At 36.3% G+C, this 26,146-nt stretch overlaps 1 protein-coding gene and 2 pseudogenes across 1 annotated transcript; all 3 read right to left on the reverse strand.

Moving 5' to 3' along the window:
* Window positions 1–4,618: 4,618 nt before the first annotated feature.
* On the reverse strand, window positions 4,619–8,660 carry LOC130732011 (uncharacterized; annotated as a pseudogene).
* Window positions 8,661–10,054: 1,394 nt separating this feature from the next.
* LOC130746108 (polyadenylate-binding protein-interacting protein 12-like) lies at window positions 10,055–17,164 on the reverse strand. The gene is made up of 12 exons (XM_057598631.1): window positions 16,968–17,164; window positions 16,814–16,861; window positions 16,187–16,720; window positions 15,986–16,096; window positions 15,638–15,682; window positions 15,472–15,544; window positions 15,276–15,388; window positions 15,105–15,164; window positions 14,926–14,973; window positions 14,481–14,549; window positions 10,510–10,571; window positions 10,055–10,413 (listed from the first exon to the last, which is right to left on the reverse strand). Exons 3-12 carry the CDS (start codon window positions 16,655–16,657, stop codon window positions 10,332–10,334), a joined length of 1,134 nt encoding a protein of 377 aa, XP_057454614.1. The 5' UTR covers window positions 16,658–16,720; window positions 16,814–16,861; window positions 16,968–17,164; the 3' UTR covers window positions 10,055–10,331.
* LOC130744777 (serine/arginine-rich splicing factor SR34A-like) lies at window positions 16,712–25,385 on the reverse strand (annotated as a pseudogene).
* Window positions 25,386–26,146: the final 761 nt, after the last annotated feature.

Raw genomic sequence — 26,146 nt, forward strand, 5'->3', positions numbered from 1 at the left:
GGACTGCCTTGCACATTTTTTTCTCCTATATTAGTTTCGGCCAAACAAAAATCACGTGATCATGAGCATTGTGGGTTAAGCCAGGTGGTGGACCGGGTCAATGACTCTGGAGCGGGTTTGAAGGGTTTGGTTTCAGAGGACAGTTATAGAAGAATCAAAGTTCACCATGGCTTGGCTGAATGAACGCCAAAAACCCATGATTTTCAATCGGCTACAAGATCGCACATGTTGTTGTCGCGGGAACAAGAGGTAGAGGTTGTGGTTGCTAGTACGATATTGCAGCAGCCTGATGTCGATTTGCTTAATTCTGGCTATTCAATGGAGGAGATTGAGATTTGGAAAAAATCAGTAAAGGCTCAGGAAACATCTGTTGAGGGATATCAAGTTCAAAGTAAAACGACACAATATTTTGCCAAAGATTGTGCTCAAAAGTTTCCTGTTACAGGATATTCCTTCAATGCACAAGATTTGTTTTTGAAACAAAGGCAACCGAATTCTTATAATTGGGATTCACATATTTTAGATCAGCAACAAGGAGATGGGGCGTGTTTGGGATCCTATGTAGATTATCCAAGCGTGTTTGTTAATCAGGGGCAGGTTTTCTATCATACGTCTCCAAATCAGATTGTGCGACAACAGACTTCAACGACTCCTTCTCTTCTGTGTGCTTCTCGAGTTATAGAGGCGGTTCAGCAGCAGATTAAGTCTCCTCCAACTTATGAGCATGCTTCCATAACGTCACCAGTGGTGGTGTCAACTCCACAAACTAACTCTTTACAAAAAAGCTCTCAACAGGGACGTCCGAAAGGAAGTAAAAACAAACCCAAGCTTTACCAGTTGATTTTTTGGAACCAGTTCCGGGTGAAGATGGAGTAACGACACGTGCACAAAGAACGTGGTTGTTAGGGAAAGAATTGGGATTGAAGCCAAGGGGGTCAGAAGCTTTGATGATTAGAGGATTGGAGGCTCAAATTCGAGAAAATCACCCTCACCTCAATTGATATGCATGGTCCTTGGCTTAAGTGGTTTAAAGAAAATGGAGGCAGTAAAGAAGGCTAGTTCGCATTGGAGACCAGAACTTTTGTCAAAGGAAGAATGGTGAAACGGATGCTTTGGCAAAGGAAGGTTGCCTCATTTTGGAGCCACTGTGGAAATATGAGGGACACCTTTTGGCCTAATTAAAGGTCGTGGAGGTGGATTTTGGTGTTGTGCATTTTTTCTGACTTTATGCAGTGTATGATGTTGCTGGTGCTTGCTGGTTTTTATTTGTAGTTTGTAGTTGCAGGAGATGATTTTATGCATGAGAAAAATTGTAAGGGTAGCAAGATTGGCTATCTTAAGGATAATGTACTTTTTTTCCTTGCTAGGTTTTTTCCTCAGGGTTTTTCTTAGCAAGGTTTTAATGAGGCACGTTCTTAAGATTTCGTTTTAGAGCCAACTTGGGGGGAATTTGTTGTGGGGTTGCCTCGGCTGACATGTTTGCTAGCTTGCGGGTTGTAGTAATCTGTACTTTCTATCAGCCTTGAGTATCTTTACTCTTGGTTGTTCTATTAATAACATGACTTTCATTTTCAAAAAAAAAATTATTTCTTTACAAAATTCATGATTATAATTTTTTTTTACTTAAGGATATTTATGTCATTTAAAAAAAATATTTTTTCTTTTCTTTTACTTTTTTTTCACTTTCTTTCCGGCCAAACAACTTAATAATCATCTCATTTTCTTTTCTCTTTTCTTTCTTATCTCTTTTTTTTTCTCATTTCTTTTCTCTCACCTTTCTTCTATATACCAAACATACCCTAAGGAATGAGGAGAGAAGATTAAATGATCAACCAACAAACACTTAAATTCTTAGGTAGAAGAATCGTTTTCGTCTGTTCTTTGAAGCAATGCATAAACTTAACGTGAAAATAATTAGTTGACAAATATATACTTATAAGGAAAATTTGGGGGCAAAATGGTAATATTCTAAAAGGCTCCTCCCCGTAAAAATGTAAAAAAAAATGTGAAAGAGGGTAAAAGTCTAGAATAAGATGAGAAGTTAAAAATGTGTCTACGTTTAAGTCAAAATTTTACCACACGTTTCTATGATTTAGTATTAAAGGTCAAATCATAATTATCATAATATGATCAATATCAGTTGAAAATTATGACAAACATTTCGTCTCTAGCATAATCATATATCTTATTGTAAATTTTAAATTGTTCATCTAAGATTTTGATTTATTTGTTTAATTGATCATAACATGACACATTATACTTAGCATTTCTTGGTTGTCCTAATATTGCATAAGTATTATTATCAAGTTGGTGGCTCTTGTTTTGGTCAGCTCAAATGACCACTTGACCAACTTTTATCCTAGTCAGCGTAATAATTACATGATCAAGTGATCGTCAAGCTGGTCGGTCAGGACGATTAAACTCATAGGTAGCGTTTGATAGACAGGTGGGAAGGGAACGGAACAGGACACATGGGTTTCGTTCTGTGTTTGTCATGTTTTTAAGATGGAACGAAACGGGACAAAAGGCTCCAGGAACGGGACACTTTGGTTCCCTGGAAAAGGGTGGAACGGAACGGAACACTCTCTTAAAACTTTTGCAAGTTCAAAAATACCCTTAATTTATATTTGAAATTTTATGTATCTAAACAGTTTAAAATCACTTCTAAAATTGAAAGCACTTATTATATTTGTAGACAAAGTTAAATGAAAATCTACTTTTTCAAAAAAATCACTTAAAATAAAATCAATTATTTTTTCAAACGTAAAATCACTTGTTGTAAGCAATGATAAACGAGCCAATTAGAGTGCGTTCGATTCAACTTATTTTGAAAAAAAACACTTTTTAATCAGAAAAACCCCTTTTAAAATCAAAAAATCACTTTTTTAATCAAAATCTCACTTTTTGTGTTTGTTTCAGGTGAAGCTGAAAACAAATTATTTGAAACAGTTACTTTAGCTTATCATGAAAATCTATGATGATAGATGAGAGGAGATAAAAAAGTGATTTTAATGAGAGTAGTCAAACACGAATCAACTTAATTAAAATATAATCAATTATTTTTTCAAAAGTAAAATATGTTTTTGTAAGCAATGATAAACGAGCCAATTAAAGTGCGTTTGATTCAACTTATTTTGGAAAAATCACTTTTTAATCAAAAAATCACTTTTTTAATCAAAATCTCACTTTTGTGTTTGTTTCAGGTGAAGCTGAAAACAGATTATTTGAAACAATTACTTTAACTTATCATGAAAATCTATGATGATAGATGAGAGGAGATAAAAAAGTGATTTTAATTAGAGTAGTCAAACACGAATCAACTTAATTAAAATATTATCAATTATTTTTTCAAAAGTAAAATATGTTTTTATAAGCAATGATAAACGAGCCAATTAACTTCCACTTTCTAATCAACTAGCTGATTTGATATTATTGATGGTCAAGTTTGCCTAAGTAAGGTTAACACCTCAAGTGTTAGCCACATAACAATCTGGCAAAGGTTACATACTTTCATAGCTGCCCACTTTAACTTCTATATATAGTTTGATCATATTGCAAGGATTGCTCTTAGTGCTCTTCTAAACTTAAGAGAATTCTTTATCTATTTCAGAGTATCTTTTACATATACCTCTGCACTGTAAATCCTCATTGTTCTACCGTAATCTCAGCCACCTACACTACACTACCACACCACGATCAAAGAAAGAGTTAATCTCTTAGCTCGTGTTCTGGAAGAACACACCTCTATGTATGTCGGTGGTCTGGGGTGTGAAAATTGTTAAATTATTTAATTTAAAAATTCAGTCCTTAGTTTGAACTTGAAGTTCTGTGTCTGACTATTTGGTGGTCTTTGTTTCAGTTTGAAATTGAATACTGATCAAGTTTTTCAACGTTCAACCAGGATAGGGACAGAGAACTTTTCCCTTACGAGGTGGTAACTTGAAATCAAGAGGAGCTAGCCCCTTTCAATTCCAATCAATTTACGAATCATATTTCTTTCCATCAAAGTCTACTTGGATTTGGTGTCCTACAAAATGATTATAATGAAAAATATGAATGGTCAACTCTCTACAATATAGCAAAGAGATAAATGAATACCAACTAAACAATTACTTTTTACCATATACAATGGTTAAACAAAAAATGTTTTGTTTAACCTTTTTCTACCCCACTTTTTCTCTTCCCAACACTCCACATCATCTTCTCTCTCCAATTCAACAAACTTTCAACAATTACCCACTCCAATGGTTTTACTTAACTCTCAACACCCTACCCCACCACTCACCACTCACCCTACCCCACTACTTTTTTATTTCACATTTTTATTTAATTTTATATTTTTATTTTTATAATTACATAAAATTACAATTATCGATTTAAATTAAATTAAAACAATAAACACTTAACAATTTATTTATTTTTTTAAAATATAGACTATAATTTTTTTTTTCTTAACTTAAAATGCAAGACAACAAACTAAGCATACAAGAATTTATTTTATTTTCTTAAAATAAAATGCAAGACAACAAACTAAGCACACTATATCTTAAAATGCAAGACAAGGAAAAACTAAGCACACAACACACAAATAACGTAATTAGTACGATACAAATCATCTTCAATCCTGAGACATTCCAAACTTTGCCCAGATGTGCTTCACTAGATCTGCTTGCAGTTCATGATGAACATTTGAATCACGCAACTCGGATCTAGCACGCACATGATTTGCAAAAGCGGGTAAAACCTCGGTCGAGTATGGTTGCTGTGTACTAGATCCACCTTCCCCAGATTGCTCAAAATCGGTCCAATGTTGAGCATATGAATCTCGTTCATCCTTGACAATCATATTATGTAATATGATGCATGACCTCATAATGATACTCAACTCATCTATGTCCCACAAGCGAGCTGGTTCACGGATGATTTTAAAAAGAGCTTGAAGAACTCCAAATGCACGTTCGATGTCCTTCCGACATCCCTCCTGAACTTTTGCAAATAACTTATCGGGTTCACTTTGAGGAAGTCTAATCGTTTTGACGAAAGTTGGATAAGAAGGATAGATACCATCGGCTAGATAGTATGCCATATTATAGGGACGACCATTCACAAAGAAATTCACAGCTGGAGCCTTTCCCTGTTCCACGTCATCAAACACTGGTGACCGATCTAGAACGTTTATGTCGTTCAACGTTCCAGAACATCTAAAAAAGGCATGCCAGATCCATAGGTCATAAGTTGCAACTGCTTCAAGAATAACTGTTGTGGTTCCCTTATCCCCTCTAGTAAATTGACCTTCCCATGCTTTAGGACAATTTTTCCACTCCCAGTGCATGCAGTCAATATTCCCGATCATGCCTGGGAACCCCCGCATGTCATTAGCATGTAGTATTCTTTGCAGGTCTTCTTGGGTTGGTGCTCTCAGGTACTGTTGCTCATACAATCGTATGATTCCTTTACAGAATCTACGTAAACACTCCAATGCAGTAGTACCTCCAATTTTGATGTACTCATCGACCGCATCTGCTGCCACACCATATGCTAACATTCGCATTGCTGTGATACATTTTGCTAAGGGTGATATACCTTGTTTATTGGCTGCATCAACGCGTTGGGTGAAGTAGTTATCACTACTTGAAAGGTCATCAACGATTCGAAGGAAAAGATATTTTTGCATCCGGTACCGACGACGAAACATTGCATCGTCATATGTAGGCTCATTGGCAAAGTAGTCGCCAATTAGCCTCTAGTTTGCCGCTGTATGATCTCTACCGAGATATTTTCTACTACGAGGTGCAGTATCTTCTCGAATTTTTCTTCGACGCTCTCTAAATCGGTTGAGTACATAAGCTTCTTCAATTTGACTATTTTGAATGTATGCTGCAAGATCAAAAGGACAATCAGATGGATCCATTTTTTGTGAAATTTGAAGTAGATTGGAAGAGATTTGGGATATTGGTACATCAATGGATCTATGAGTCCATATAAGTAGGTACATTGAATGGTGGTTGAGTGCCGGATTTGAAATAAGTTATCAACCAGAGTTAATTATCGGAAAAGGACAAGATTCGAATTGAGTGGTACATATTCAAACACAGTTACCCGAGAATTATTAAAGCCAAACACTACTGACTTGACACCACGGGCAAATTATTAAAGCAAACACTACAGGCTTGACACCACTGGTGGATTTGAAATAAGTTATCAACCAGAGTTAATTATCGGAAAAGGACAAGATTTGAATTGAGTGGTACATATTCAAACACAGTTACCCGAGAATTATTAAAGCCAAACACTACTGACTTGACACCACAGGCAAATTATTAAAGCAAACACTACAGACTTGACACCACTGGTGGATTTGAAATAAGTTATCAACCAGAGTTAATTATCGGAAAAGGACAAGATTCGAATTGAGTGGTACATATTCAAACACAGTTACCCGAGAATTATTAAAGCCAAACACTACTGACTTGACACCACGGGAAAATTATTAAAGCAAACACTACAGACTTGACACCACTGGTGGATTTGAAATAAGTTATCAACCAGAGTTAATTATCAGAAAAGGATAAGATTCGAATTGAGTGGTACATATTCAAACACAGTTACCCGAGAATTATTAAAGCCAAACACTACTGACTTGACACCACGGGCAAATTATTAAAGCAAACACTACAGGCTTGACACCACTGGTGGATTTGAAATAAGTTATCAACCAGAGTTAATTATCGGAAAAGGACAAGATTCGAATTGAGTGGTACATATTCAAACACAGTTACCCGAGAATTATTAAAGCCAAACACTACTGACTTGACACCACAGACAAATTATTAAAGCAAACACTACAGACTTGACACCACTGGTGGATTTGAAATAAGTTATCAACCAGAGTTAATTATCGGAAAAGGACAAGATTCGAATTGAGTGGTACATATTCAAACACAGTTACCCGAGAATTATTAAAGCCAAACACTACTGACTTGACACCACGGGCAAATTATTAAAGCAAACACTACAGACTTGACACCACTGGTGGATTTGAAATAAGTTATCAACCAGAGTTAATTATCGGAAAAGGACAAGATTCGAATTGAGTGGTACATATTCAAACACAGTTACCCATACATTAAAGCAAACATTACATAGCTGTCACCACTTCAAAATTATTAAAGCGAACATTAAAGCAAACATTACATAGCTGTCACCACTTGAAAGTTATTAAAGTGAACATTAAAGCAAACATTAAAGCAAACACTACAGACTTCACACCACTGACAAGTTTGACCGAATACAGACAAAGACTCGCTTGAAATTAATTTCCAAATAGCTCTTTGGACAACTGCTCTAACAACTCTTTCTTACGGTCACTGAGATGCTCTTCCGAAGTTAGCTTTAGATACATGCTAACTTTCTTAGCATTAGTCTTCTCTTTCATCGCATTAGTCTTCTCTTTCATCAATTCGTTAGTCTCTGCTTGCACCGATGCTATCTTGTCCAATCGTTCAAGCTCTTTCTCCTTGAATTGGATATAAGAATCCCACTCTTTGTCCACCACCTCGTCGGCATCTTCTCTAATTTTCTTTTTACTCTTTTTTTTAGCTGCCTCCCTACCCATTGGACGAGGAATTGATCCTATAGAGTTTGAGCCACTTGCATCACTGTCGTGTGATCTCTTAGATCCACTACTTCTCGAGCCACTATTTCCTCCTACCTGACTACAAAAACGTGGTTGATCACGAAGAACGCGCCATTCTTCCATCAAAGTAAATTGACCAATCTTCCCACTTGCGTATAATTCCTGCGCTCTTGCGATAACATCATCCTCCGACCAACCGCTTCGGTGCTCACGCTTAGCGCTATCATAAGCGCCAATCCATTTACCCAGTCTTGTGTTCATATAATTCCAACGGTTTCGGCAGGCAACCCAATCGCGCGGAGGATCGAATGAGCAATGCTCATTACAATACTCAGCAATATCTCTCCAAAATGTTTCTCCTTTCTGGTTTCTTCCGACAACACTGTTTGTTCCACAATTAATCCACCCACTAACTAGCACTAGATTTTGTGCAGTGTTCCATGCGGGTAAATGGGCTTTTTTGCTCTTAGGATTGATTTCATTGACTTCATTATCAGCTGACCCGCCACCAAGATTGACTTGTGTTGAAAATTCCGGAAATTCCGATACATCAACACTCGGAAAATTTTCAGGAACCACTGGCATATAACCACTAGACTGAGGTGTTTGAGATGAATATCTCACAGATCCATAAGATGGATGAGAGTTTGGAACAATTGATGACTGGTTAAAATTTTGTATGTTTTGAGGAGGTTGGTACGAATATTGATTTGGATCTGGATAATAGTTTGGATTTCGAGGACGTTGGTTGGAGATTTGATGTGGGACTTGATAATAGTTTGGATTTTGAGGACGTTGGTTGAACAATTGATGTGGGACTTGATAATTGGTGGGATTTTGAGGACGTTGGTAAGAAATTTGATTTGGATCTTCATAGTTGTTGTGATTTTGGTTGTAAAATGGGTTGTTTGAAGAATTTTGGGTGTTGAAATGGTGATTGTTGGGATCCATTTCAATACAAATGTTAATAGATAGATAAATAAGATGGTGAGAGAGATAATAAGAGAGTGAAAAAACTTGGTTTTTTTTTTCTGTGTCCAAATCAAACGAACCAAGTTTCTATTTATAGAGAAAAAAAAATCATGAATTTTGGTATAATTTTTTTTTTCAGAAAATATTTTTTTTGATGAAATAATTGAGTTCAAAAGATAAGGAAAAACGAAATCCGGACTGACCAACCAGAGGCTGCCACGTGGCAGGGGCAGAAAAATCCGTTTTCTCTCTCCTGCAGACAAGGCGCGTCACGCGCCTTGTCTGCGCGTGTTGCACACGCGCCTGCGGTGGCCACTAGCCTCGCGCCACGTGGCACATCGCAGGCTCTTTAAACATGTTGAAAATTTTCAACAATTTGATACTCTCTCTCCCCTTTCAACCAATTTCAACAAACCATTAAACCTCTTCAACAACTTTCAACAACATCAAACACCCCATTCAACCATCCATTGTGGATGGTCTTAAAAGACAAATATTTGAGTTTAAATTGTTATATCTATTTTATTGTTATTATCTATACTTCTTGTCTTATTTCAGAATACGATTCATTCTTTTTTTTTAACGAAGAATAAGATTCATTGATCCTGGTCATTTGTGAAAATTTCTACAAAAGGAATTTTAATATTTTTATTCTTTTCTTTTGCAAACAGGTTATAATGAAAACCTTGGGCTAAATAACTAGATAGAAACTTCAAGTGGTAAAGACTCGGTTATACAAATATGGACAATAGGTAGGTGAAGTGCACTCTCAAAGGTAACAAGAAATCGATCAGAGATTTGTAACATTGGGCGATGTTGAAACATATTATGGAATTAGATGACATGTTTGACTCAGAATCATTCTAAGCAAAATAAGGTAGCTTCCTCCCGACACGAAATCTAGGAGCCTGTTGGTTATATCAGACAGGCCCAGGTCTCTACCAACCAATGATTTGGTGTTGGACCCCAAAAAAAAAAAGGGTTTGGTGGGAGAAAACATGGCCAGTGAAACATGATACTAGCAGCCAATTGTGGCTCAAAATAAAAAATAAAAAAAACCAGGGTAGACAGAACATAGAATAACCAAGTTTGAAGTTTTTGGCTATATGGTTGAGAACCTCATAATCACTTCTAAGAAAAAGCTACAAAGTGTAGCTTCTGATATTACCCTGCGAACGCTGAAGTGGTCAGTTGATCAATGGTGACAAGCAGTAGATGGCAAAAGACAATTTCACCAAGTTGACCATTATAACAGAATCAGCCACTACTTCATATGGCTTACCAGAAAGATTAAAATAAGTATCAATTACAGAATTGCAGGCAGTAAAATATCACGTTTGTTTTTCAAGTGTCCCCAACTGAATGCCGACGAAGGGGCTGAGCTCATTTCCCGTTGGGGCCACAAGAATTCGCATCAAATATGGTTTTCAACTTAAAAACATAAACTAATTTTGTAATATGGTTCTTTAAATAAACTATAAACTCCACAGGTTATAAACATCCAACCATAAAATCCTCTGGTTATGCAAGACCAACCCATCATAAATTAAGCCTTCAAGATCCTCAAAATGCCATCCAACTCTACACATAACTCATAATCCCAACGAGAAACAAAGATACCATACTGCAAGACTCAAGGGCAACAGTATCTGTTTCTATGTATGTATATATGTAAATATATCTCAGCAGCAATCAACCCCAGAAACATACATGGAAGGATGATTCAGTGCATTGGAGAACGAGGATAGCGAGACATTGGAGAGCGAGGAGAGCGAGACCGTACTGGTGTTTTTGATGGACTTACCCTGCATACCAAACATGAGATTGGTTGTCACAAAATTAAGAGAGTTGCTGCAGTTTTTTGGAAAGTTATAAATCAAAGGAAAAATCATTGATCCAACCTTATAGGCAGTGAACCCAATATCACACCACTGCAACTCAGAGCAGCAATTGCACTCTCAGCCTGAAAGTATGAGGCAAAGAAAACCTTCAGAGAACCAAATAAGAAAAGAGACTAGGTGCAACAAATAGTAGCCCAAGAATATTTGAGACAGCTGTTCATTCTTACATATAAGCACGACACATAATTCATAAAAGCAAAAGATTTGATGCCTATCAAAGATATAAAGAACTTTAATCATTAATGTCCTAATATGACATTTTACTAGGGGAGTAAAAATCAGGACCACAGCCAGTGAAGAAAAACTGTAAAGATGTATCTTCCAAAGGGAGAGAAATTCGAACTAACGAAGCTAAGATGATATATAAATGCACGACCTACAAACATAAAAAATACTCATTATCTTAGTGTGGGAGCTTTATAACATTCAACAATATAGCTTAATGAGGTCACAAACCAACATGGTTGATCCATGAATCACTATCGAGTGATTCCTGAAAACCAAATTGTACCTTAATGAGGTCATGTGCAAGTATGACTCCCTTTCATCACCCAAAGTGAGACCCCGCCATAAAATATACAGCAAGTAGCAAAGTGTAATGTGTAATATACTAGAACTGGGTCAAAGTATAGAAAGAAACAGTGTTCATTGATATAGATTCTCTATTACACTCTAGGTATCTGAGATACCCTGGTTCTCTCCCTCCCCAAATTTCTCTCCAAAACGAATCCTAATTATTCGCTCCTTCCTATTAATTATACCCTCTAGATCCTCCTCTCAAGTCTCAACCGCATTGGGCAAGCAACCAAGAAAAATAATAGCTAGCCTAGACAAGGTCACAAACCTGGAGGAACAGCAGAAGGTTGAGTATGACTCCATTAACATGAAACTAAGGTTAAATAAATAATATTTGGATGCATGGTGTTGGGGCAAAGTGAGTTCATAATACGATTCTTGTATGATAGAAAATTATCTATATAAACTGAAATTCATCGTTAAAAAAGTAGTTAGGTTGAAATCATTAAGTTCCAGACAAGGTCCAACAAGCTTAATAGCTCTTCCAATTCAAACTAAGGAAGACCAAGCATGGGTGACTACAAATGGAAACAAACTGTTATAATAATCTTTTACCCAATAGCTTAAGGTTTTGAGATAATTGGTTCTTGACATAGTATCAGAGCCCTCTATGATTAAGTGGTCTAGAGTTTGATCCTTGCCACCCCCAATTCTTAATAAAAAGTTCAGCTCATGGTTGGTGGGTCAGTACTTTGTCCACGCTTCAAGCCCAAGTGGGCTCTTGCATGAGGGGGTGTTAGAATATAATATAAACCCATTTATGTGGCCTTTACCTAAAGCTTAAGCTTTTGGGATAATTGGTTATTTGACACAAACCAACACTAAGTGATACCCGAAAACCAAATTGTACCTTATTGAGGTCATGCTTAAGTACTAATGCCCTTTCATTACCCAAAGTGAGACTCACCATATAATATACAGAAAGGGATAAGCACCTGACTAGATTACCAGAGCTACAGGAACATAGTACATGGAAACTGTAATGTGTAGTATACTACAACTGGGTCAGAATATAGAACAAAACTGAAGTTCTATTACACTCTAGGTATTTGAGACACCCTGGTTCTCTCCCTCCCAAAATTTCTCTCCAAAACCAAGTCCTAACTATTCGCTCCATCCTACTAACTATATCCTCTAGATCCCCCTCTCAACTAATTCATTAGCTAACTACATCAGTTCCTGTTATTTATATTACCAACTGGTTTGAGCCTTGCTGACGTATGCAACATAATCAAGCATCAAAAACTGTATTCTCCCATTCTTAGTTCTAAAGGTCAAAAGCATACTCAAGTACCAGATCAAAGACCATCAACGGCCACTTACAAGTTAGAACCTTCCCCAGACACATCAATTCATTCAATTGCCTATTTTCTTCCCTCTCATTGTTCTAATTAGAACATAGAAAACTGGCTGTACAACACCTCCATGCTGCAGCTTATAGTAAGCAATTAGAGGAACAGGAAACCAACGGACTTTGTCAGGCCTGTATTATAGTAATTCCTGTACACACTCCATAGACAAACAAAGGTGAAAAAAGTAAAAATTGTAGCCATCATTCTCTCACAGAATTTGGAGATGATTATTTCCAAAGAAGGAGCCACCTAGAGTACTTTGACATTATTATTATTCAATAAATAGTTGTGAAAATAAGGGGAACACCCAATCTGAGATTCAATTAACAACTTTTACTTTATATGATTATGAACAAATTTACCACTACATACGGTTGAGGCTGGCATCCACACATGAGAAACGGTGATGTAAGAGGTGGCCCCACGCACCTTCATGTGCATCTAGTCGTGCACACAAGTGGAGAAATCAGAATGGCATCTAGAGAGATATGGCGCATGTTGGCACACGGCTAGGTGATTGGGCTGGAAACTTTAGCTATGGATTGGACAGTTGGTGACAAGTCGAGTGGTGAACTGGTGATCATTTTTTACCAGAACAGTCAGTGGAAATAAAAATCTAGTGATAGAGATTGGTGACAGATGGCAGAGACTTCGATGGGAAAGATGATTGTTGTAGAAGAAAATGAACATGGTTAGGCAGTGGGCTCATGGTTGGCACTCTTTTAGGCTCTAGATAACATGTCGACAGCGGGAAAAGAGCGACATATCATGAATTCCATGTCACAATTACACAGCATAGTACATAGATAGAAAAGTAATTACTACACTTATTACAGTTATCCTAATTACCATTACCATAACAATACAATTCAACCTAATCAATGCAATGTACTTACACATACAATTTACTTATATTCTAACACAGCTTATTTTCACAATACACTCAGATTGGCTCTGGCGTCGCAAACAATATTGTGCAAAATAGAGTAACTTGTGAATATTTTACGACCTACCGCTTTTCTCTTAACAATAAAACTCAATGCCTTTGTGTCTAATATAATTTTCATTAATGGATTTTTTGTAATTTAATGTTTGTTATAAAAAAATCAATTTCATCAGATTGTCTTTCGTCTTCCCTATTTCCTAAGCATGAATATCAACAGTTAAAGCTTGACTTTGAATACAGAACCAACCAAAACATCACTCCTCTAGTTTGAAAAAAGCATCAGCTTGTTGATAAAAAAAAAAGAAACAAAAAAGGATGCTAATCACTTGTGGTGAGTAGAAATTGCGAGAGAACTTAATCTGGCCAAATCTTAATCGAACCCTTTGACGAAGATACAGATTTACAGAAACTGGCCAAATCTTAATGAATGAAAAGCGAGACGAAGTCATTCATTTGGAACATTTAATAATAGTCTCACCATGAAATGTTTACTGTTCTCCTTTGTTTTGTTTTACAAAAAATTGTCAGTATATAAAATTTTGAAAGAAATAAGAAGAAATGAGAAAAGGAGGTGCAAGTTTTTTTTTTCACTTATAAACAGTAGATATTGTTTTAACAATCATAAATTTAATATTAAAAAAAAAAGTGCACGGGTGTTTTCTTATGTAGCTTGCTATCATACTCAAAACGAAAAAAAGAGTAGAAGGATCTTAGCAGCTCTCTTTACAGTTTACACACAGCTCCTGTCATCCTAATAACACATCAAGATTTACTCAGTTTTTCTCTTGATTCCTTTTATCAAATGAAGGACTGTTTGGAACTGTTTTAAGGGGAAATGTGCAGTTACTATTACTATGGAAGCATGAAATGCCATAATTGAAAGGGGTGCACCCAGAAGAAGTAGAAAGTACAAACAGACTGGAATTGTTTTTCTTCTTTTTGGGGAGGACGGGAACTGGGGGGAGGGGGGGAAATAACCACATGGCCGCAAATGACTAATGCAAAGCCAGAAGTACCACTCAATTTGAGGGTTATAGCTAAGTAAACCAGGTACAAGTAGATAAAAATAAGACAAGTGAAAGTTAGTGAGTAATTACCACTTTGAACTCAACAAAAGCAATTCGAGTTGAATGATTGTGATCCCCAAGAAGCCTCAACCGTTGAACCTAGATGAACAAATGAACATGATCGAAAAAATAAGATACTTACATTCAACTGACAACAACCATTAGAATACAAAACCTAGATGATCATGGCAACATAGTAGTCAATCGCGGATCACGGCCTGTCGCGGATGACCCCCAAAAATGAAATCCCATACAAGGGAAGGCCGCTATTGGCCGCTATTGACCGCGAATAGCGGGATTTCGCGGCCGCGATCCCGTCGCGGAAGGGGTCCACTACTCTACGCAACGGCACTATAGCGCCGCTATCGCGTGCTATTGATAAATATGCATGGCAAATAAAGGAACATATCTAAAAAGCTGAAAAATTCAACCAACAATAGACAAGATAGGCCTTGTTTCATGAAAAGCTACAAACCTCTCCACAAATAGATTCAAAGAAGTTTTTGACATCAGATTGAGTAAGCTGCATCAGTAACAGGAAAATACATTATTGAGAATATCGAGCTTTGATTGCTGCATAGCTGCAATACAAAATGGAAAAAGACCACATAGTTCATCCAAGCAGATTCTAAGGAAGTATCAAAACCTAACTACCTTCTTGTCAATATTTGTGCAGTAAATTGTTCTTGAGCACATCTCCCTTTCATCTTCAGACTAAGAAATGTAGCACCATCAGAAAGACAGAAAACAAATGCATTATCAGTTCACTCTGTTCAATCATCTTCTGATACATGTAATACGAATTTCTAAGAAACAAAACATTACCCTGGGCAAATAAGTTGGATTAACAGGTGCAATGGCAGTTTTCGAAGGTAGCACTCTCAGTGGGTAGTATCCAAGCATAGTTCCAGACAGGTTCAAAGCAGTCCTTGCACCTTCTGCAAGCACAACAATGTTAATACGGTGAAATGCCAATAATAAAAACAGCATATAAATCACATATATTTGATGGAAATGCTACCTTCATCTGTAAACTCAACAAAGGCGAACCGAAGAATAGAATTAGGATCCCCACATACACGGCAATCAACCACCTATGGACAGGAAAAAAGAAGTTAGTTCAGTAACATGATTCACCGACAATAACAAGAAAACAAACATCTTAACCATTTTGTAACAGTTTCTACCTGGCCACAGTTAAGAAATAGAGCCGCCAGCTGCTCTTCAGTGACCTAGATGCCAAAAGAAAACGACAACAATTTGAGCGAATATACATGAAAACAACAATCATTCGAATGAATCAATGTTGTCAAATCGCGGACCATCGCGGTGAGCTAAAAACTCCGCTATTTCGGCCGCTATTTAGCGGCAAATAGCGGGAATAGCGCGCTATAGTGGGCAATAGCATCGTCGCGATTAGCCAAAAATCCGCTACGCCGCTATAGCCGCTATTTGATAACACTGGAATGAATACACATTTAAAACATCAAAACCAGCCGAAATGAAAGAAACCACAAGTCAGCTAAAAGTTGTACCAGTTGATCAATGTCAGACACGTAAACAGTCCTCCGAATCATCTCATCCCTTTTCTCCATTTCTATCTTATGAAAAATTCTTCTCTTCCCAGAATTATAGACATTCTTCCTCTGTAACAAGTTAAAACCATGTTAAAAAATGTGAAAACTATCATAGTATTGGGATAACAATAGTATGAACCAAAAGAAATCAAAATATACCCTTCTATTAGTCTGTCCAAAATCATTTTGCAGAATAAAATTGTTAGGATAACCAAACCCAGCATTAGGTCCAGCTAAATAGCCATGGCTATTAGTCAGTGAAGGGGGCACAAATTCCTCAGCCATGGGGTTCAACTTTGACAACAGCTCAGCCAAATCCCTCATGTCACGCTTGAAACTCTCATCCCCATTCTCCCCATACCCATCATTGTTCATCACAAGCTGCTGGTTCTGGACACCATTTGCTTGCATCTGACCCACTTGAGCATTATAGCTGTAGTTGCCATTAGGAACTGCTATGTTCCCAGGATGATGTTCATGGTTGAAACCACCGTTGCTCAGATTCTGATCGGTCCTAGTCTTCGATTTCTCCACCTCACTTGAGTCCTCAGCTGACACAACAGTGTTGTTGTTGTCCAAATTCTGACCGGAAGAACCGATTTTGGCTCCAGCATTCTCAGCAACCGCCATGATCACTTGTCTAGAGGTAAAAAGTTCTCACCTTTTTTTATCTCTTACACAATTTCAGCGAATCTGTAACAAGAGATTGAACAAACAAAGAAACATGAAACAAAACAAGACACGACCCAGTACCAGAAAACCATGTAAGAAAAAGAAAGTTTATACCTTTGGTTTTATCTAACAAATCTCCATCAAAGTAAGACCAAAATGATCCTGAAAAATTGTGAGTTTCACAACTTTAGTTTAAAACCCACAAAAGAAATTACTCAAAGGAAAGAACTTTGGTGAAATGGAAGAGGAAGAGGAAGAGATGGTTTACCTCACTGTTGTTGATGATGATTGTAGAGAGAGAAAGATGATAAAAGGGTATTATTCTTCGGATCGTTTGTTTTTGCTGCACTGACTTTTTGGACCTTCCTGAGAAGAACGTCCCAAATTGATGTCTTGGGTTGTGTTGTGAATTGTGATGATGATCATGATGATGATGAAAGTATCAAAGGAGAAAAGAACAATTTTTTTTCATTAAATTTCCATATCTACCCATTTACTCATTTAGTCACACATGTCACCACAAGCCTAAGCATATCATGCAACCCCCAAAGGTACATACATGGTTAGTAGTAGTAAATCAAAATAATGACTTTGATTTTGATATTTCAAGGCATTAATTGAGAACCCACTTACCTTTTTTGGCAGGTTTTATTGTGGTAAGGGTATTCTTGTAAGAATTGGATAAACATCTTGATACGATAAGAATAATGTTTGTTTGAGGTGGATGAGATAACGATTGAAAATGATGTAAGCAGACAATAATCATAAATGAATGAAATTTCTCTCTTTGAATAAAAAATATATGATATTTTTTAGTATTTAATCTTATTAAATGAAAGTTTTTTAACATTAAATAAATATTTTTGCAAAAACTTTAACTCATATACTACAAGAACATCATATGTAAAATATTGTATCATCAAACCACAACTTGGAAATTTTACAAATTTAATAAATATGGTTTATATGTGCAATGTTGTTAGGTTTGAGGGTGAGATTATGAATGAAGAATGACGAAAACTAAATTTTGTTGCACCCCAAACACTTCTTTACTATAAAAAATTCACCAATATTAATTGTAAAAAAAACATATGTTTCTATTTATTTATTTTACCCTAAAAAGGGAAGACATAATAATTGAGTAGAACCAAAAAAATTCATTAAAAACAACAACAGATGACTTTGCTCCATCGAGGTTATGGCGCCGCAATAGTTGAACTATCTATGTCGGCACCATTTTCAGTGTTTGCATGTGGTTGCACCTCTCCTTACGTTACGTAAAATGATGGTTATGCAGTTGTTTGTAGACTTGTTATGTATAAAGTTTAACCTCTACTTCTGACTTTCTAGCGTTCTCGTCCGGTTTATATGTGCAATGTTGTTAGGTTTAAGGGTTAGATTATGAATGGAGTATGACGAAAACTAAATTTTGTTGCACCCCAAACACTTATTTACTATGAAAAGATCACCAATATTAATTGTAAAAAAAGCTTATATGTTTCTATTTATTTATTTTACCCTAAAAAGGGAAGACATAACAATTGAGTAGAACCAAAAAAAGTCGTTAAAAATAACAACATATGGCTTTTCTCCACCGAGGTTACAGCGCCACAATAGTTGAACTATCTGTGTCGGCATCATTTTCAGTGTTTGCATGTGGTTGCACTCTCCTTATGTTACGTAAATGATGGTTATGCTGTCGTTTGTAGACTTGTTATTTATAGAGTTTAACCTCTACTTTTGACTTTCTAGCGTTCTCGTCTGGTGGCTGCTCTTTAACACTATCATACTAGTTTTTTCCTGCTTCGTCTCTTTGCTGCTCTTTTGTTACCATTCTCAAGTGGGCCTTCCATGGCGTCCTCGCCAAATTCAAGTAGCAAGGGCATTCAACTCAGTGGTAAGAAGGTTGAGGTGTTGAATGTCGATGTGCTTCCGGTTGATCCAAATTTAGGAAATGACATGAGGTTAGTGGGAAAGCTTCTATCTTGCTCTCAATTCAACATTAATACATTTTGTAATGTTATGCAAAAGCTCTGAGGTAGCAAGAGCTACGTGGATATACATGAGGTGTCGTAGAACCTCCTTCTTTTCAAGTTCGCCAGTATGCCAGAACGTGATGCGGTGACAACCTTTACATAAGTAAACAAGGATTCAACTAAGTTTCTCCACAAGAAATTAAAGTTGAGGATATAATCTAAGTAGATACCTTGTATTTTCGCTTAGTGATTTTGAACTTAAGCTTTCATAAAGGCTTACAACAGAGTGGGAGAATGAATTAAAACTTAGAACAATGTATCGCATGAAGAAATTAGTTGGCACTTAAGTTTTCAATTTTCTCCTTCTTCTTTATATAAACCCTAGAGATATTATTAGAAAATACCAAGTGGAGACTCAAAGAAGTCCAACATTAAGTGTATATATAATAAAGAACCACACACACCCATTGTCTTAAGCCTAAGGTTTGGTGATGTGTCGTTCTAACTTAGGATCTCTAACACTACCAAAGTGAGTGTGATGACTCTTTATATTGGGAAGAAGTGGAACTATAAAGGTTTCATTACTAGAGTCTCCAAGAGCCTTCTCCTATGTGTCTTCAATAGGGCCACAGCAACAAAACGGAACATGTGCCACTACTATAAAAAAAGACTCGCAACTTTTACATATTCCTAAGCAGTACTGAGTGGCGGTTAATCCACACTAATAGGACTTAGAACGAAGTCGTAGAGGTTTGTAATGAGCTTAGGATATTCTCAGTAGCCCCAACCAACTTTAACTTTTTTTGTTACAACCACCTTTTATTTTAATATCATGTTAACTCTATTTTTCTCACTAATTATAGTTCAAGTTTTTCTTGATTTATTCAACACTGAAATATGTATAATTGCCTACATTATCTGCTTGTTTTAATCAGCAACTTCAACATGCACTGATATGCTTATATCTCTTTCGGATTGATACATGTGGCATTCCATTTTGTTCATTCATTGAGTACGGTTAGGTGTTTAGTTTTCATTAGGCATTTGGATCACTTTAATTGTTAGCTTTCCATTATACTTTATGTTGTAGTCTACTAATCATGGCATTTTCTTAACGAAGTTCATGTATGCATTCAACATGAAAAATAATTTCAAATGTCAAATAATTGTCTTACTAACTCACTGAAAAGCACAACTGCCAGACTAAAAGTGATCATTCTTGTTCAAACGAAACAAACCCAAAATGGTAGCAGCAATTTAAAAACATGTCTACAATCCCGAGAATCCACAAACTGATAACTACCACAAAAACAGCTCTGGTACATTAAGATTTCCATTAAACAATGTAATCCAAAGGAAATAAATTCCAATAGTGCCCAAAATAGGGCAATTGCTCCAGAGAAAATTCTGCAGTTGGCAGAAAATCAACCACTACCAGACGGCGCCTGCGAAAAAGTTAATGTTTAAAGGCCATTGCTCATTTTTTTAAACAAATCACAGACATGCGGAAAAAAATAGGTATACTAGAACTTAAAATAGTGTGATTCACTACTCTGTCATGGTGAAAAAGGTGCCCAAAATGTTAACTTCGAACATCATTCCTAAATCCCAACTTTGAAGTCAAATGGTTATAAAAACATTTTCATTTTCTTTACATTACATCCAAAATTTCAATTGTAGCAATTTTCGTATAATATTAGCTCTGAACACTAGAAAACATGGTGTAGAAGATTGGGAGACGATATCAAGTTATATCCTCAAATAAGTCATTCACTGAATGCTTTCAAATTTTTATATTCCCTCTCATCATGACAGGGAATTATGACACCATACAATCCATGCAGCCAACCTCACATAGTAAAGGCTTTGTTGTTGTGTTCCCTATTTACTACAAAAAATATTTGGAAAGCCAACACATCTGAATCAAAAGCTTTACATACCTGGCGTGGAGATACAGACCGTGATCGTGATTTTGATCTTGATTTTGGCCTACATAATTGAAAAAAGAATTCAGGTGCATAAAAGCATGAGGTTTACACCAATATTAAACCATGGCATAACCATATATATTTCACATACCTGGAAGATTTGATTCGGGAAGCTGATCTGGATCGAGATCTTGACCTAGATACAGATCTGTCCAAAGACCTATGGCAGAGGGAAACAGCATAACTTTACATAAGTAACTATGTTGGGAAGGGATGACAATTGACAATGATGAACACTTGAACAGTAACAGAAAAAGGTAGCACCTTCTAACCCTCTTTGGACTTCTGCTCCTGCTGAGGCTTCTGCTGCGGCTCCTTGATCAATTGCTCTCAAACTTTCTTACCTGTATTGCCACAACTTTGACTTAGGGTATAACTCCCAACAAAACACTTCTCACTGAAACATTCATGCACTCTTATTCTTCAAATGTGTGTGTGTGTGTGAGAGAGAGAGAGAGAGTGGGAGAGTTCAATATCTTTTGTGGAAAAAGAAACAGACAAAAACACAAGGGTGCGAGAACTATCAGCATGTAGAAGTCACTTGAGGTTTCAAGATCATGTGTTCAAAAACTATCTTGGATGTAACCATTCCAATCAAATATGAGGGGTCTACAAATGTTGAGCAGAGATTTCATTACCCGAATGTAGCCTCTGGCCCACGGATTTTTGAATTCAGTGTCATCCAGTTTCCGAATATGTGAAACAGAAAAATATGCTAGAAAACAGATGGAAAAGGAATACCGTGTCGATCTTGTATGATTCAACAAAATGAAAAACTTACAGCATACTTCATGTCATCATAATTAGTATAATCAACAAGGCCAAAAGTCCCTAAACAGAGAACAACATCATTACTGGTAAGTGTGAAACTATATTTCAAGCATGAAAGCAGCTGGAACAGGATATATTATTCTGTAAAATAGTTATATCACAAAGGCTTATATGAGTTGAGGAACTCGCATCTCATTATCTCCAGAAAAATACTCCAGGGCTATGTAAACAAAATTAATTCCACATTCTTAAATGAACATGAGGAAACTCTAACAACAAATTATCAGCTCATATAAGATAGATGGCTTTATGCATCAAAGCCTTGTAAAACCATATTATCTAAACTGCTTGGTGCTAAAATACTGTATTTCATAGATAATGGGTTAATATAAAAGAATACAAGATTAATTATATCAACGTTCTCAGCTGCAAACTCCAAATTCCTAAAATTTGTAATTTTCCAACTTGATATCATTCGACATATATGCAAGTTGAATCAGTTCAGGTAATTCGAAATTAAAAAGCCACATGCTTGATCATTCTGTTCACACTTCATACTGGTGAAGATTTTATGACATAAGAAAATCCACTAACAACTAGGTCCTGATAGGGCATCATAGTGTTAGGGACCCAATTGCAAGGTATGGGACTTGAGTCCCACATTCGAAGTATGGGATTCTAATGTGGGGTTTATAAGGCATTGGGCTCTCCAACTACAACAGCTAGCTTTTATGGTATAGTTCTCCCAAGGTTCTTGTCACAAAGTCTCAGCTCTAGTAGAATAAATAAATCACTGAAGACTCATCTTATTTCAAAAAAGAAGTCTCATCTTCTTAAGTATTACTCCCTCCGTCCCCATTTATAAGTCACTTTTACCTAATTCTCTAGGATTAAGAAAAGAAGTTGCTAGCATTAAATTTGTAAAAAGTTTTATTGAGTTTCCTAGATTACCCATCAACTTTTCTCTCCAAATTAATTTCTTTTCAAAATTACATTATCTCTTTCATATTAAATATGAGGGTAAGTTTGGAAAAAAAATATTAAATGCTGCATTGGTATTATAAAGTGACTTATATTTTGGGACTAAAAAAACTCTCAAAAAGTGACTTATATATGGGGACGGAGGGAGTACCATTTACCATAGAGGAGCCTTCGGGAGAGATTCGTTTTCATTTGAAAGGGGGGCGAGGGAACCACAAATCATATTCTTTTGTTGGATGTGGACTAAAGTTCTATCATATGCAATTAACAAAAGAATCAGATATGATATCATTAGGGTAAAATTCATATCCACAGTTTAAATCCCTCATTTGGCTTATTTACACTTGGAAGCGGTGAACTAGTTCTGACTTGAAAAATTGCTCCAAGCCACATCTGGCATTTACTCTAAGCCTGTGAATGAAGAATTCCCAATCCGAAAAATTGATATTTGTTAGATATTACTAACTACAAGTATACCAGATTAAAAGTAATGGGGAACTTTATATGTTTGTTGGTTCATTGATATTTGTTAGATATTACTAACTTCAATATTAATTCAAACATTAGAACCACCTACTCATAATTAGACTGTTTGTATTTGAACAATATGAAGTTATGAAGTTCAAGCCACAATGATCATATAAAAAGGAAAGCAACAGCTATCTTAAGCAAACAAACTTCAAAAAAAGGGTTGATTTTCGCTGTTACTACTGGTAACTTCATCTTCAAGAACGATTGTTCAAAACCCAAGCACAACCACAAAAAATAAAATTAAACAAAAGAACAATGGGAGCACCATGAGTTCTTTATCTTTTACTAGGCCCTAGCTCCCTTTTCTTCCATGTTTAAAACAATAGAAACATGAAACTTACTTCGATGTAAACATCATAAATGATAACAGTAAAGACGGAAAAACACAAACCAAGATGAAGATGTACCTTCACTATCACGGGAAACCTCAGCAAAACAAACATCACCAGCTTTTCGCATATGATCCTGATACCAAATATTCAAAACAAATATCATAAGATGATAGAGATTTTAGTAATCATTAACTTTAACAGTATGAACATTCTGATACCTTCAAATCTTGCCAGGATGCAGAAGACGGGAGTCCACGGACAATAACTGTTGAAGAACATAAAATAAAGATGTATGGTATTAATGTACACGGTCATTTAGAATATGAAACAAAAACCTTCAGTAACTAGAGCTGATTTGTAATACATGAAAAACAAATCTCATATTAATTATGAAGCATATAAAGCAAAGAAAATACATGCTAAGTAAATAATTTTCTGCAAATGCCAAATTCATGTGGATGTAGTGTAGTTCATAGTCATGGACCATGGTTTCAAAGTTCTCAATATGATAACTGAAATATCATAAAAAAAAATGCATCAAACATGTCCAATTCCATATTAAAAAATTATAACATACATAAATACGCATAGCTCAATGAGAAGCAGTTCAAAGGAAAATAAAATCATTCAGCATATGCTTGTTGTACTTCTATATATGAAAAAAAGGAATTTCCTGATAGACCACACCTCGAAATTCAGAATGGCGTGAGATGCCAAAACGTCCATCACCACCATCGCGGCCGCCGCCGCGACCACCACCACCATCGCGGCCACCACCATACCCACGTCGATCACTTGATGATGGCCCTCTACCACCGTGAGCAAGCTCAACCTACAACAACAATAGATCAGGCATACGAAAGAAAAGTATCAGCTACTAAACAAAGGTTGGAAAAGCTCATCACCCTTAATCGACAACCATCAAAGTTGTATCCATCTCGACCCCGAATAGCTTCTTCTGCATCTCGAGCATTGTCAAACTAGCAGGCCACAAACAAGAAATATTTCAATAATCAAAGAAAAGGTAAACACATAGAATCGATCACAAAGAAAATGAGGCAGTGAGAAAAATACCTCGACAAAGCAATAACATGGAGGTCGAGGAGGAACCTTCAATTCAATCTCCATTATACGGCCATACTGCAGAGAGAATATCATGGAAACACTACTACTTAGTACACAATTACCATCGCCACTCATCAACCCTAGAACTATAAATTTCAAGAACATCAAGCAATTGCTATACAATACAAGGTGCAAGCCTTATCCTTAAGTTAGGCTAATCTTGGAAAATTATAACCTATTCCCCTTTTCAAAGGTATACAAGATCCATAATAAGAAATCCAGTATGGGAAGTCAGGAATTCAAAATGACTCTTTATCCTTGCTCATAAGTCATAAGAACACACTACACTTACAAACATCTTCATTATCAGTTAACACCACAATACAACCGCCACCAACACCAAAGCCTTTTCCCACTAGGTGGGATTGGCTATCATGTCTAGTAAATGATTATTTCATTAGTTACTATATTTTGTTGATTGATTTCCAAAATGCAGATATTAGAAATGTAATTTAAAAACAACTCATATGTCTTCACCCATCAGCTTAAGCTTTTGGGAAAATTGGTTCATGACATCGTATCAAGGCTTCTACGACTAGGTGGTCTAGAGTTAAATCCATGTTGCCCCCAATATTTCAATTTCAGAACATGGTGGATGAGAACATGCATTGTCAACAATTCCACGCTTCAAGCCCAATGGCTCTACATTAGAGGACATGTTAGAAATATAGTTTAGAAACCACTAGTAAGTCTTTAACCAACCGCTTAATCTTTCAAGATAGTTGGTTCATGACAGTTAAAAAAAAAGGTTACATGGTTCTAGTAAGGAAATTCATATCTTAGAGTTTACAATATCATGAAGGCATGTCCCGGACAGCAGGTTAATATAATGAACTAGATGGGCAACAATGTAAATACACAAATCAAACCTTGTAGAATATATCTTCAATTTCTGATTCTCTTATATCACCAGGCAGGTTGCCAACATAAATTGTGCGAGAAAAGCGACCACTCATGTATGATGGAAGAAGTAATATAGGTTCTCTACAAACAAAATTGGAAGGTCATCAGCAAAGAAGAATTCTATGACTTTCGGAAGCCACACCAAAACCTGAAATGCCTAATTATCATCATCGTTACTCTATAATGATTACACAAAGTAAATAAAACCAAAACTATGAAGCAAACCAAAAGAGCAATCCTTGAGGTGAGCAGTGCTCCACAAGCTCCATTGCTCATTTGCTCCAAGATGCTCCAAAGCTATAACAATATGGTAATTAAATTTGATCTCCTCATCCTTTCCAGAATATTAGCATGCATACATCTTCTGAGAGTGAGCAAGAATCTCCAAATATTTAAAAAAATAACCACAACTCCACCCCGATTCTCCCACTCCCTCTCTATATCCCTATGTTTGATTGCAAAGCTCATATTGTTCCAAGCGCTTGACATCTATCATAAACAAAGCATTGGTGTCATGAGATCGAATTGAGATCAACATACACTTAAACATTTACCTTACTCATCTCTCTTTTAACAGCATTGAAAAATCAACCCTGGCAAAATTTCGCAACTTTAACCCTAATTGTATTTGTATATACTTTCTTAAGCACCTTAATTGTCCTGAATGCGTAGTGAAACTACATTTCTTTACCCTACCTATCTGAAGTATACACAAACCGTTTGAAAGAACGAATATTTGTAATCCTAAAATTGACAAGTTAGAATCTTTCTTCAACATCTAATACAGATTTCACTACCCGAGTGAAACACAACCAGAATTGACAACCAAATCGGCTAATT

Source organism: Lotus japonicus, chromosome 1 (genome assembly GCF_012489685.1).
Source record: "Lotus japonicus ecotype B-129 chromosome 1, LjGifu_v1.2".
Lineage (NCBI taxonomy): Eukaryota > Viridiplantae > Streptophyta > Magnoliopsida > Fabales > Fabaceae > Lotus > Lotus japonicus.

Bases quoted from the DNA above. Each gene is read 5' to 3' on its own strand.
- LOC130746108 (XM_057598631.1), bottom strand. From the start codon at position 16,657: ATGGCGGTTGCTGAGAATGCTGGAGCCAAAATCGGTTCTTCCGGTCAG. The intron at 15,165-15,275 runs GTAATGTTTTGT...TACATTTCTTAG, and splicing joins ATCCAACTTATTTGCCCAGG to TCTGAAGATGAAAGGGAGAT. The intron at 14,974-15,104 runs GTAGTTAGGTTT...TTACTGATGCAG, and splicing joins GCACAAATATTGACAAGAAG to CTTACTCAATCTGATGTCAA.